General features: G+C 38.0%; 1 protein-coding gene across 1 annotated transcript; it reads right to left on the minus strand.

The window, feature by feature from the left end:
- Positions 1-501: 501 nt before the first annotated feature.
- On the minus strand, positions 502-12,548 carry LOC124261961 (chloride channel CLIC-like protein 1). The gene is made up of 9 exons (XM_046696322.1): positions 12,468-12,548; positions 11,088-11,257; positions 7,292-7,516; positions 6,336-6,563; positions 4,859-4,999; positions 4,412-4,606; positions 3,860-4,129; positions 3,104-3,460; positions 502-2,696 (listed from the first exon to the last, which is right to left on the minus strand). Exons 2-9 carry the CDS (start codon positions 11,241-11,243, stop codon positions 2,379-2,381), a joined length of 1,890 nt encoding a protein of 629 aa, XP_046552278.1. The 5' UTR covers positions 11,244-11,257; positions 12,468-12,548; the 3' UTR covers positions 502-2,378.
- Positions 12,549-12,986: the final 438 nt, after the last annotated feature.

The following is a 12,986-nucleotide window of genomic DNA, read 5'->3' on the forward strand; positions in this document are numbered from 1 at the left end:
CCAGATCTTCACGGATAGATGAAAACATAACAAACACAGTTGGCTTGAAGGTTGCTGCTTGACTGAAGGCATGTGTGTGATAAGCAGGAAAGGACATCAGACCACTTGGACCTTCAGCTCCATGAACAAGATAATACCACTCCATCACCTTGTATCACTTGGTCACAAGACATAACAATGTTGACATCCACTCCTATTGTGAAGGCAGTCATCCACTGATTTCAGCCTGAATATCAGATTCTCCAGCATCAGTGTCTGAAATAAGTTTACTCCCAAAAAAGCCTGGCGATCTGCTGACTCATAGTGTATCCAAGCTGTTTTGAAAGTTGCAGTCACACATTTGTAAATACCATCTGTAGTAGAAAGACAAACTATCTTTTTTTCTTGAACACTTCCATTGGTCCTAATCCTGAGATGAACCAATCAGATGGAAGCTTTCCACTTGAAAATATGGAAGCTGATAACAGCAATTTTAAGACAAAATGATATTTACTTGCAATCTGCTGTTAAGCCAAATAATGTTTTAATTCAGCACCACTTCACTGACTATCAAAATACAGATGATAATATGTTCAGAAGTTACTTCAAGGCAGTCGGACAGGGAGGAATAATTTTCACTTGTTCCCCACTGAAATGTAACAATGGACAATTCAAACGACACCCATTTGTGTATGTTAAAACACAAGCATGATTCTGTCTGAATATGGATAAATACAAGTAAAACAACATTCACTCTAAAGTAACCATTTCATACACAACATATTCGGAAGGATCCAGGTTGAACTGGCCTTAACAGCTCAGACATCCTTGTCTCACAGGTTGACACAGGTTGACAGCACCATGAAATAATATCAACTCCAAGGTAACCATTACATGTACAACACAGACAATATTCCTTGGCGCTGTTGTACAAAACAACCTTAGTGCTACGTCTGTCAAAAGCCTATGTTAAGTATGGGAGTTCTGATCACCTGAGCAGCAACATTGCTTGGTGGAAAGGGGACCTGTTCCAAAGTCAGTTCCTGTACACAATTCCATTCCTGTTTGTATGGTTCTATTCTTGTTCACTCTGAACAACGGCACCCTGCATCAACTATGCTCAGAGAGGACTGAGGTTTTGACACTGATGTTGACACAGAGAGAAACTGGGTTTCTTAGGAGGTTATCACAGACAGATTGAAAGACAATCAAAATGCACTTCAAGATTGAAATGTTTCCAAAAATGTAATAACAGGCATTGTTTTTGTTGTGTTTGAAAAAGAATATATTATATTCATCCAATAACACAAAGGTTGCTTACAATATTAACACACTAGAAGTATCATTGCAAGACTCTCCACACTGTACAGTTGACTAAAGCCAAGAGTGACAATTTGTCATCTTAAGTAATTCTATAACCATATCACTAAAAGTTCAAACTGTTTTGCCTTTTTGTAACAATGTATTATTTTGAATCATGGATCTGATGCCTCAGAACCTCACATCGTGCAATGCAACTGAGTCTCTTATCTTTTTAATTTTCTAATTTTTTTCATCAAACCAGCAATACTCTAAGAGACCACTTATGTTTCTTATGTAAAACTGAGTGAATACAGATATATTGTCTTCTAGCAAGCAAAATTTCAGCAATATCACGGGATGTATGTAGCTTAGTTTTAACCAAACAAACAAGTGACTAAAGGATCAGCAATGATCAACTGTCTTGACTGAACTTGATCCACTCTATACACAGAAGCTTGAAAAAATAACCCAAGTGTAGACCTAACACTCCTGTGATTCACTGCATAGGAACAGATCCAAGCAACTGCAATATATGACCGATTGAAAGCAATAAAATAAGTCACTAAGCTTGACTATCAAGTTGTTTAGTTGCCTCATAAGACAGGCACAGGTTACTGGGAACCAATTTTACCTGTGAATCTGGGTTTTTAAAAGGTTTTGTCAATAAATATACAGTACTACGATACTAAATGAGGCAAGATTTCATGAAATCATTAAACATATACCCACTAAGTGAGAGCAAATATTTAAATGAATGATGAGTCCTTTAAGATGAGGTTCCATTCATAGAGCCTGATTGACATTGTCTTGCCACCAAACTCAAGCTTCAGTTTCTATATTTCAGTCCTGATGTATTACTGTAATACTTCATCAGGGGGAGACAGAATCCTAATTTTATCTGACCCAATTGTCTGAAAATTTCATTCTCAAGCCACTTGTACAGTGTAAAATGTCATGATGACACGTGTAATGTGTTAATAATAACAGCAAAAACTACTAAACATGAACACCTTATTAACTGTCCCTTGGACCAATGTTTTCGATAGTGATTTCCTCAAATGATTCTGTATCTGAAGGCTTCAGTTTCAAATCATCTTTTATCTCGAGTCTCCAGAAATATTCAGTTGTTCTTGAGGTTCGGGTCCACCAGCTGCACAAATTACTTGATTGCTCTGATCCTCTACTCCTGTCAAATCTGGCTTTCTATCACCACCAGCAATCATCGGGTAAGAGCGACTTGCCATCACCTCTGCCCCCTGTTTCTCAGGGGGCACCTGCACCATTCTCCTTACATCAGGTAAAGACAGAATGGTCTCCTGATTGGCTAACTGTTGCTCCAGGGCTTGTGGGTCTTTTTTCAAAACATCCATAATCTTGTTCATTTGACTGCTATGGGCCTCTTTTAGTGCTTTTAGCTGAAATGGTAATATATACCAATGTTTGAAACAAAATGTCCATCTGAAGAATGGTGGGATCAAACATGTCATACACAACTTGGGTGAATCACGTTCACTGTGAGAGGAATATCTACAGTGACACAAATTACAGATGTTTATCAGTTTGGAGTAACCAAGGAGTATCTGTGTGGTGTTAACAAGCCAAGGATCAATATTGATTGAATACTTGAATAATGGATTAAAACCACAGATAAACAAATCCAGGCATAGTTAACATCTCTACTGTCAAAAACCTTTTCATCATGTTGTACACAGTTTAACAAGATGAGAAGGTAACCTTTATTATGGTCAGCAACATAGTGTCTCCTTATACTAAGAGAGTAGTGAAAGTTATATGCTTTAGATGGAGCTGAACCAGAGCTTACCTCTTTTCCCTGTTCTTGTAACGCTAACTGAACATTTTTTATCTCCGAGTCTCCAGAAATATTCAGTTGTTCTTGAGGTTCGGGTCCACCAGCTGCACAAAATACTTGATTGCTCTGATCCTCTACTCCTGTCAAATCTGGCTTTCTATCACCACCAGCAATCATCGGGTAAGAGCGACTTGCCATCACCTCTGCCCCCTGTTTCTCAGGGGGCACCTGCACCATTCTCCTTACATCAGGTAAAGACAGAATGGTCTCCTGATTGGCTAACTGTTGCTCCAGGGCTTGTTGGTCTTTTTTCAAAACATCCATAATCTCGTTCATTTGACTGCTATGGGCCTCTTTTAGTGCTTTTAGCTGAAATGGTAATATATACCAATGTTTGAAACAAAATGTCCATCTGAAGAATGGTGGGATCAAACATGTCATACACAACTTAGGTGAATCACGTTCACTGTGAGAGGAATATCTACAGTGACACAAGTTACAGATGTTTATCAGTTTGGAGTAACCAAGCAGTATCTGTGTGGTGTTAACAAGCCAAGGATCAATATTGATTGAATAATGGATTAAAACCACAGATCAACAAATCCAGGCATGGTTAACATCTCTACTGTCAAAAATCCTTTTCATCATGTTCTACACAGTTTAACAAGACAAAAGGTAACCTTTATTAATGTCAGCAACATAGTGTCTCATTATACTAAGAGAGTAGTGAAAGTTATATGCTTTAGATGGAGCTGAATCAGAGCTTACCTCTTTTCCCTGTTCTTGTAATGCTAACTGAACATTAGAGTTATCCTCCCTTTGTCCTGGCTCAATGGAAAGAAGCCAAAATGGCAGCCTGACACTGTAGCGGAAATACATAAACAGGAAGAGGAAGAAGAAGAGGGCCACTCCTCCTAAAGCCACAGGCCAAAGCTGAGCTGGAAGATCTTTCAGTAATCCTACCAAGAATTCTCGCAATGCCTCACCTATGTCTTGCAATGGGCTGACAAAGAAACGGATAAATGTTCTTGACAGTGCCTGTGAATGAAAAGAGACTATCAATTAATATAGCTTCATACATACACCTAAGTGATTATAAAGTTAAATTGATGATGACAATCTGGACTACCAATTATGTACATCAGTGAGGGCGACCCTCTACCAGTGGGCAATCTGGTCTACCATTTACACATGTGAATGAAGGCTAGCTGCCAATATGGGGCAATTGGGTATGCCACATACATAAATTTGGTATACCACCTATATATATTGGTGTGGGTTATCATCTAGCATTGGGCAAAGTGGTACACACATGCATACCTGCGTGGGGGTGGCTCTCCATAAAGGTGCAATCAGGTGATGCTCATAGTATTTTAAGCAATCATCCTTCTCAAATGTAAAAGTTGAAGAAAGTGTTCTCATAACTGTGGACATGAAGTCCTCATCCCTCTCTCGCTTACGACATCCTTCTGGCATTTCCTTCATGATTGCCATGTGCTGCTTTGCCTCTTCGATCTGAAACAAGTGGTTGACCGATTGACTGGTCAGTCATGACAAAAAACAACCTGATGCCATATTTTCACTAATCTGCATTTCTGTTCATGGCCTATCTGTTGTAATTCTGGGGAGTCGAGCTATGCATCATTTCATGCCCAGTGTATCTAGACATATATCATGCATTGCTGTATCACTGCACCCATAGGAATCTCATAATCATAATCCTTTTAACAAAATGTCAATTGATTTTGCCACTCCTTAACAACTCACCTTGTATAGTTCAACCCACTGCCAGACAGTACTCAAGACAAACAAAACAAAAATAAGTTTCATAGACAGCTTCTTCCAGGAAAAGTGTAGTCGGGCAGCAACCAACATTCCAGTGACCAACGCAGCTGCCAGAAGAGCGAACTGTAACATACATGTACACTGCCTGTATTATGGTATACAATAACACATGAAATACAATGTTCTAGATTACTTCCCACCCGGACATGTCAATACTTCAGCCCTTAGGCTTTCAACCCCTTCCATTTATTGTGATAAGTGAATGCTTCAACAACTAGCCTACTAGCCTTTGTTCCTAATGTAATAGTTATTGTTTCAACCTCTTGGCATCACTTCTATCCATTTCAATATGGGAATGCTACAACCACTTGCTTAAGAAAACCCTTTTCTCTAAGGTAGGAAGTCAATGCTTTAACCCGAGGTTACCAACCCCTTCTTCTTGGAGACACGTAAATGCTTTAAACACTAGCCTACCACCCCCTCTATTCACTGTAACATTGTAATTGTAGGTCCTTCACCTGTGTATATAATCATATTGTTTACAGTAAACATGTTTAAGTCTTGTAATGAAATCAGTGATAAGACCTTTGAAGTTTGATGTATGAAGTGAATTGTGTGCTGAGCATGCTGGAAATACTGTTAGTAAGAAAATATTAGTTACTTTGAGGATACAAGATTTTCACTTAGTCAGTATTAACCTTGAAAATGAAGTTTAACTGTCAAGTTTTCTGACTCTGAGCCTAAGATCCACAAAACAAGTTCCAAACATAATACAGCAAAGCTTCACATAGGACAAAAACATTTTGAATGAATGAGCATGAACTTGATGGTCTCCAATTTGTTTTAAACATCTTAGTTTGTTGGACACCAAAGAGACGTCTGCAAAATACAGTAAAACCTGCTAACACCGGCACCTGTCTAATCCAGCACACTGTCCAAACTGGCATAAAATTTTGGTTCCGCCATTTTACAAAGATATTACGGTCATTAAATCATTGTCCAATCCGGCACGGCTTTCCGGTCCCAACAAGCAATTTTAACTGTAAATAACACTGTCTAAACTGGCATGGGTATGAGCAGTCCAATCAAGGTCCCTTAATCTAATACACTAATTAATCCTCTTGCACGCTACATAATCAGGAAGTAGTGATTGAGCAGTGAATCAAAAGGCATTATAAAGATAAAGAGATTGAGTGTAAATGGCAGCCATGCTGGACAACGATCGTCACTGTCTAATCCGCACCCTGTCTAAACCAGCATTTTATTTCGGGTCCCGTGGGGTGCGGTTCAGACAAATTTCACTGTATGTTCATGTACATCTATGGTTTTGATTTGATACATGAATTGCAAATAGTATGAAGATGCATACAGTGATTGGATGAATAATTACACCCTTAACAATAAGTACATTCTATTGACACATTGAGATGCAACAGCATTTGTCAACTTCAAAACTGACCATAACAAACTTTTCAACTTGCATCCCAATGACATTTTCGATCCACAGCCTGCGTACAGATGGATCATCTTGTGAAACCTCAGACACATGCTGCACCATTGAGCTGAGGATCTCATGGACTCGGTGAAAGTTCTGTTCTGATGACGAGGAGGTGTACTGTTCCAGGTACTCGACCTCAGTTGCACTGACCTTTACTCGTATATTGAGCTCTTCCACACCAGAGGCAACCTTAAAAATAGAAGAACTTCCCATTTATTTCAAAGTTCAAATAGTCTAGATCTCTGTAGAAATGCATCAAGTAAGTGAGTGAGTGAGTTAAGAATTAACGTCACATCGGCAATATTTCAGCCATATCGTGATGAGAACATATTTGACATTGAACTGGAACATGTGTATATTATATAAATGTGTCGTCAAAGGACAGAAAACAACTAGAATATCACAATTAGAATTAAAACTAGCAAGGAAAATTAAAACTAATAGCACTATTGGGACAATGCAATATAAAAACAGGCTATAGATCGCCAACAACAGAAGGTAGATCACCATACTAGGGACCATGAGTACTTACAGTACCTTTGCTACCTGCATGGACCCTAGTTGGATTTACACCATCCCTACAGCTGCTGGCGATTGTAAGAAATGTTAGCCAAAATTAAAATAACAAGAATACTACGATTTAAAATCCTGGTAAGTTTAAATTGACTTTGAAAATTTTGGGTCTTACATACCCTCTCAGGAGGACAATAATTTTACAATACAAAGGCATAAAGTAGTAGAGTTAGAAAGTATGTTTGACAACTTTTTCCTTAACCTTAATCTGGCTTTGCATATTGAGAAATTTAAGGTGAATAAAGTTTTCATAATGCACCTTGTGGCAATATGCTACAACACTCAGGAAGAGTAAATTTCAATTCCCTTCCCCCTCCATCCCACGTAATAACACTACATGTTACCTTTCCCTTCATGTGAAACAGCAGTGACTTCACATACTGCCTAAACAAAGCTGGACAGGGGGAAGGTGGCTGGGAGCAGGTACCAGGATTATCTCCCTTTGATCGCTCAGCATCCTCCACCATTTTGGATGCTTCTGACTCTGTCTCTTGGGTGATTGATTCATCTTTCTTTGGGACCTGTCTTTGACCTTGATCTTGATTGTGGTTTGCCTGTGGTGTACCACCCTTTGTGAAAAACAGGAAAGTTTTATAAATACCAATAAAAATGAGAAAAGGTTGCAGCAGTGAAGGTAAGAGGTGATGTGATGTCTTATATGTGTATATGTGATGGGCTTGTGTGATGGAAATGTATGTGTAAACGTCACTTTTCATTAAGATGCATCACCTGCGTTCAGAGCAGAGACTTGTCTCATAGACTGGCAAGAATTATTTTACAAATAACATCAAAATGTAACTTCCATTCTCACGAGAATATACTGTTGTAAATATATTCTAAAATAATAAATACCCTATCACTGTGTCAGTGAAATGACTGAAACTGTTCATCTACGTATAATGTTAAATGTGATGAGTTATATTCCAGTTATCTTACACTACCCATGCATAATAAAATACAATCATAACATACAGGGATCACTAAGTTTAGCTTGTTATAACCTTCGCTCATTATACGCATAGTACTACAATATATTGCAAGTGGCAGTTATATCTGTCAGTTGGTAATAAACGTGGTTGGTTTAACCATGTTCGTTATAAACAAAATTTACTGTACTAAAAAGAAAATGAAGTTATTGTATGTGACTAGGGCTGCAACGAATACACTATGTGGTGAATATGATACGTATCATGAATATTGGGTAACGAATACGAATAATTATTCACGAATACAATATTGTAGTTAAGTGATTGATGTAAAATATGGAACGCCCATGTTGACAGTTTTGATTTGTCACAGCAATAACCGGTCATCTTATGACACTCAAATTTGGTATGTAATAGTTATAATTGACAGTATTTGAATGAATGAGCATGAACTTGATGGTCTCCAATTTGTTTTAAACATCTTAGTTTGTTGGACACCAAAGAGACGTCTGCAAAATACAGTAAAACCTGCTAACACCGGCACCTGTCTAATCCAGCACACTGTCCAAACTGGCATAAAATTTTGGTTCCGCCATTTTACAAAGATATTACGGTCATTAAATCATTGTCCAATCCGGCACGGCTTTCCGGTCCCAACAAGCAATTTTAACTGTAAATAACACTGTCTAAACTGGCATGGGTATGAGCAGTCCAATCAAGGTCCCTTAATCTAATACACTAATTAATCCTCTTGGCACGCTACATAATCAGGAAGTAGTGATTGCGCAGTGAATCAAAAGGCATTATAAAGATAAAGAGATTGAGTGTAAATGACAGCCATGCTGGACAACGATCGTCACTGTCTAATCCGGCACCCTGTCTAAACCAGCATTTTATTTCGGTCCCGTGGGGTGCCGGTTCAGACAAATTTCACTGTATGTTCATGTACATCTATGGTTTTGATTTGATACATGAATTGCAAATAGTATGAAGATGCATACAGTGATTGGATGAATAATTACACCCTTAACAATAAGTACATTCTATTGACACATTGAGATGCAACAGCATTTGTCAACTTCAAAACTGACCATAACAAACTTTTCAACTTGCATCCCAATGACATTTTCGATCCACAGCCTGCGTACGGATGGATCATCTTGTGAAACCTCAGACACATGCTGCACCATTGAGCTGAGGATCTCATGGACTCGGTGAAAGTTCTGTTCTGATGACGAGGAGGTGTACTGTTCCAGGTACTCGACCTCAGTTGCACTGACCTTTACTCGTATATTGAGCTCTTCCACACCGGAGGCAACCTTAAAAATAGAAGAACTTCCCATTTATTTCAAAGTTCAAGTAGTCTAGATCTCTGTAGAAATGCATAAAGTGAGTGAGTGAGTGAGTTAAGAATTAACGTCACATCGGCAATATTTCAGCCATATCGTGACGAGAACATATTTGACATTGAAATGGAACATGTGCATATTATATAAACCTGTCGTCAAAGGACAGAAAAACAACTAGAATATCACAATTAGAATTAAAACTTACGTGGAAAGTTAAAACTAATAGCACTATTAGGACAATACAATATAAAAACAGGCTATAGATCGCCAACAACAGAAGGTAGATCACCATACTAAGGACCATGGGGACTTACAGTATCTTTGCTACCTGCATGGACCCTAGTTGGATTTACACCATCCCTTCAGCTGCTGGCTGAAGAAATGTTAGCCAAAATTAAAATAACAAGAATACTATGTATAAAAATCCTGGTAAGTTTAAATTGACTTTGAAAATTTTGGGTCTTACATACCCTCTCAGGAGGACAATAATTTTACAATACAAAGGCATAAAGTAGTAGAGTTAGAAAGTATGTTTGACGACTTTTTCCTTAACCTAAATCTGGCTTTGCATATTGAGAAATTTAAGGTGAATAAAGTTTTCATAATGAACCTTGTGGCATGATGCTACAACACTTAGGAAGAGTAAATTTCAATTCCCTTCCCCCTCCATCCCACGTAATAACACTACATTTTACCTTTCCCTTCATGTGAAACAGCAGTGACTTCACATACTGCCTAAACAAAGCTGGACAGGGGGAAGGTGGCTGGGAGCAGGTACCAGGATTATCTCCCTTTGATCGCTCAGCATCCTCCACTATTTTGGAGGCTTCTGACTCTGTCTCTTGGGTGATTGATTCATCTTTCTTTGGGATCTGTTTTTGACCTTGATCTTGATTGTGGTTTGCCTGTGGTGTACCACCCTTTATGAAAAACAGGGAAGTTTTATAAATACCAATAAAAATGAGAAAAAGTTGCAGCAGTGAAGGTGAGAGGTGATGTGATGTCTTGTATGTGTATATGTGATGAGCTTGTGTGATGGAAATGTGTGTGTAAACGTTGTCACTTTTCATTTAGATGCATCACCTGAGTTCAGAGCAGAGACTTGTCTCATAGACTGGCAAGAATTCTTTTACAAAAAACATCAAAATGTAACTTCCATTCTCACGAGAATATACTTTTGTAAATATATTCTAAAATAATAAATACCCTATCACTGTGTCAGTGAAATGACTGAAAGTGTTCATCTACGTATATTGTTAAATGTGATGAGTTATATTCCAGTTATCTTATACTACCCATGCACAATAAACTACAATCATTACATACAGGGATCACTAAGTTTAGCTTGTTATAACCTTCGTTCATTATACGCACAGTACTAAAATATATAGCAAGTGGCAGTTATATCTGTCAGTTCGTAATAAACGTGTTTGGTTTAACCATGTTCGTTATAAACAAAATTTACTGTACTACAAAGAAAATGAAGTTATTGTATGTGACTGTCAATATTTCAAATGTAACTGTTATCCATTCAACGACCAGCAAATCTGACATCATTGTCAAAACTTTTTTCACAATATTGTCAACTCAGGGTAGATATTTATTTACATTTAAATTTACATTTAAAATTTATTTAAATCTCACCAGTCCAGAAAAATGATTTGATACAGAGTTGTCATTTACATAATGGTAACACTGGTAGTCCACAAGTGTGGCTGTAGTCCTTTGTGGAACTTACTGTCCTCTGGCTAGCAAACTTATATTACTTTGAAATCTTTTCATTGTGAATATAACACACAAATCATGTACATTGAAAGGAAAGGTAGCTGATCAATAGTATGTATGCAAATGCTGATTTAGCCTACCTCTTGTTTCCCCTTCATTGTCATAGTGTCATGGTTGAAGTTTACCATGTCATATGGATCGATCCAGTCATCTGTATCCATCCTGACTTCAGTGTGGCAGTGCTGAACCACTGAACACAACAGGACCACTGTCATGTACCACATTGTGATGGACATGATTCTGTTAAGCTCTGTAAATATCAACAAAGAAGGAAATATGCAGTAAAACTTACTGCGGCTACACAAAAAGTTTTACGTGATTAAAAGTTACGAGGACATAATAATAGAGCTGTGATGATATATCATAGTATCGATAATCGTGATACTTTCCTGATGATAAATATATCGATACACGTTTTTTTTGTATCGTGATATGTATCATTGACCTAAAAATTGTTAATTTTCATTAGATATTGACGGTTATGTCAAAATTTCTTGCTATTAAAATATGATTTTTTAAAGAAAATAACTAAAGAAAGCATATTGTGATATGCATCGAATCGTATCGTATTGTGAACTTTCTGTATCGTCACACCTCTACATAATATCACAGTCTGTAACTATAGACAGTATATCTGGTAACTGTTCTGGTAAGCTCAGCTAATAATTGTGTTGATATTTGGACTAAAATCCACTGAAAACGATATCATTATCAAGAGACAACTTCACAAGGTCAGGAATATAAACACAAGGCCATACCTTTTCACTTCATGGTTAGACATTTTTATCACAATTAGCATAGACAGATTAACAAGTTTCTTGAATGGTACTGCATTCCATGGTTACACACTAGGTGATTCACTGTGTCTGGTTCCACAGGGCCTTAGATAATGCAAAAAAACTGCCATCCTTTTATATAGTGCCATGACCTGTCAGTGACAGTACCTTGATGGCCGTTTTGAGAAGATGTGTTGTATTCTTATCATTATAGGGACTGTATATTTCTTTGTTATATGAGTGGCTAATTCTATTCAAAGTATCTACATATTCTAATAGTTTGGGAGCCTTCTGCTTGTTTTCTTTGGTAAGTCTCAGTTCAGCGTGGTTGGTTATCTCGGACACAGTATTCCGACAGTCATAGTTTTACATACGCCGACAAACGGGGCAAAATAATATCTTTGACCTTACATCATTTGAAAGGAATCGACCCATAGACCTTCTGCTCACCAAGCAGACCCCTTTGGCCTTTGTCAATTCAGGCTCAGGACAGTCAGTCGAGTTGTGTGGATGATAAACTCCTCGTGAAACTTTCTTGGGATGCTTGGGACCGTAGAAGTTAAATTAATCAGAAATGAAGTGAGCGATAGGTTACCACAACAAACCTTCAACGCAAACCGGGAATCATATTCTTGGAAATACCCAGTGAAATATATCTAAATTTGGTCAATAGTATAGTGCTACTGTTGGTAGCTCTTTTCGTACTGCAGCGTTTGTCAAGGACGACAACTCTTGGAAAACGGATGCTCCCTACAGCGTCGCTGCTTGAAGTTTGCAGAAGAGGCTGCGTTAGTATGGAACGCGAACTTTTGGCGTGACAAGCGATCTCCAGCATACGACGCTCCCGAAGGGACATTTGCGTATAAAAAAAAGAAGAAGAAGAAATTCTCGTAATAACGACTTATTGTCTCGTTATAACGACTTTTAAATGTCGCAATAACGACTTTTTAATCTCGTAATAACGACTTTTATACATCATCATATAGCTTGTAGGTAATAATGAACGCATGTTTCGGTATGTGAGCGAATAAAGTTGATAAACATCTGTGTAGTAATGATGTAAAAATTTAGTATATAAACATAATGTTCACTAACATAGGCGGATCCAGAAATTTTCAAGGTGTGTGTGTGTGTTTCAGGGGGTTGGGGGTCCGAACCCCTGCCACACACACATACCCCCCTCTGGATCCGCCACTGACTAAA

Source organism: Haliotis rubra, unplaced genomic scaffold (assembly GCF_003918875.1).
Source record: "Haliotis rubra isolate DU_JTF1 unplaced genomic scaffold, ASM391887v1 Scf819, whole genome shotgun sequence".
Lineage (NCBI taxonomy): Eukaryota > Metazoa > Mollusca > Gastropoda > Lepetellida > Haliotidae > Haliotis > Haliotis rubra.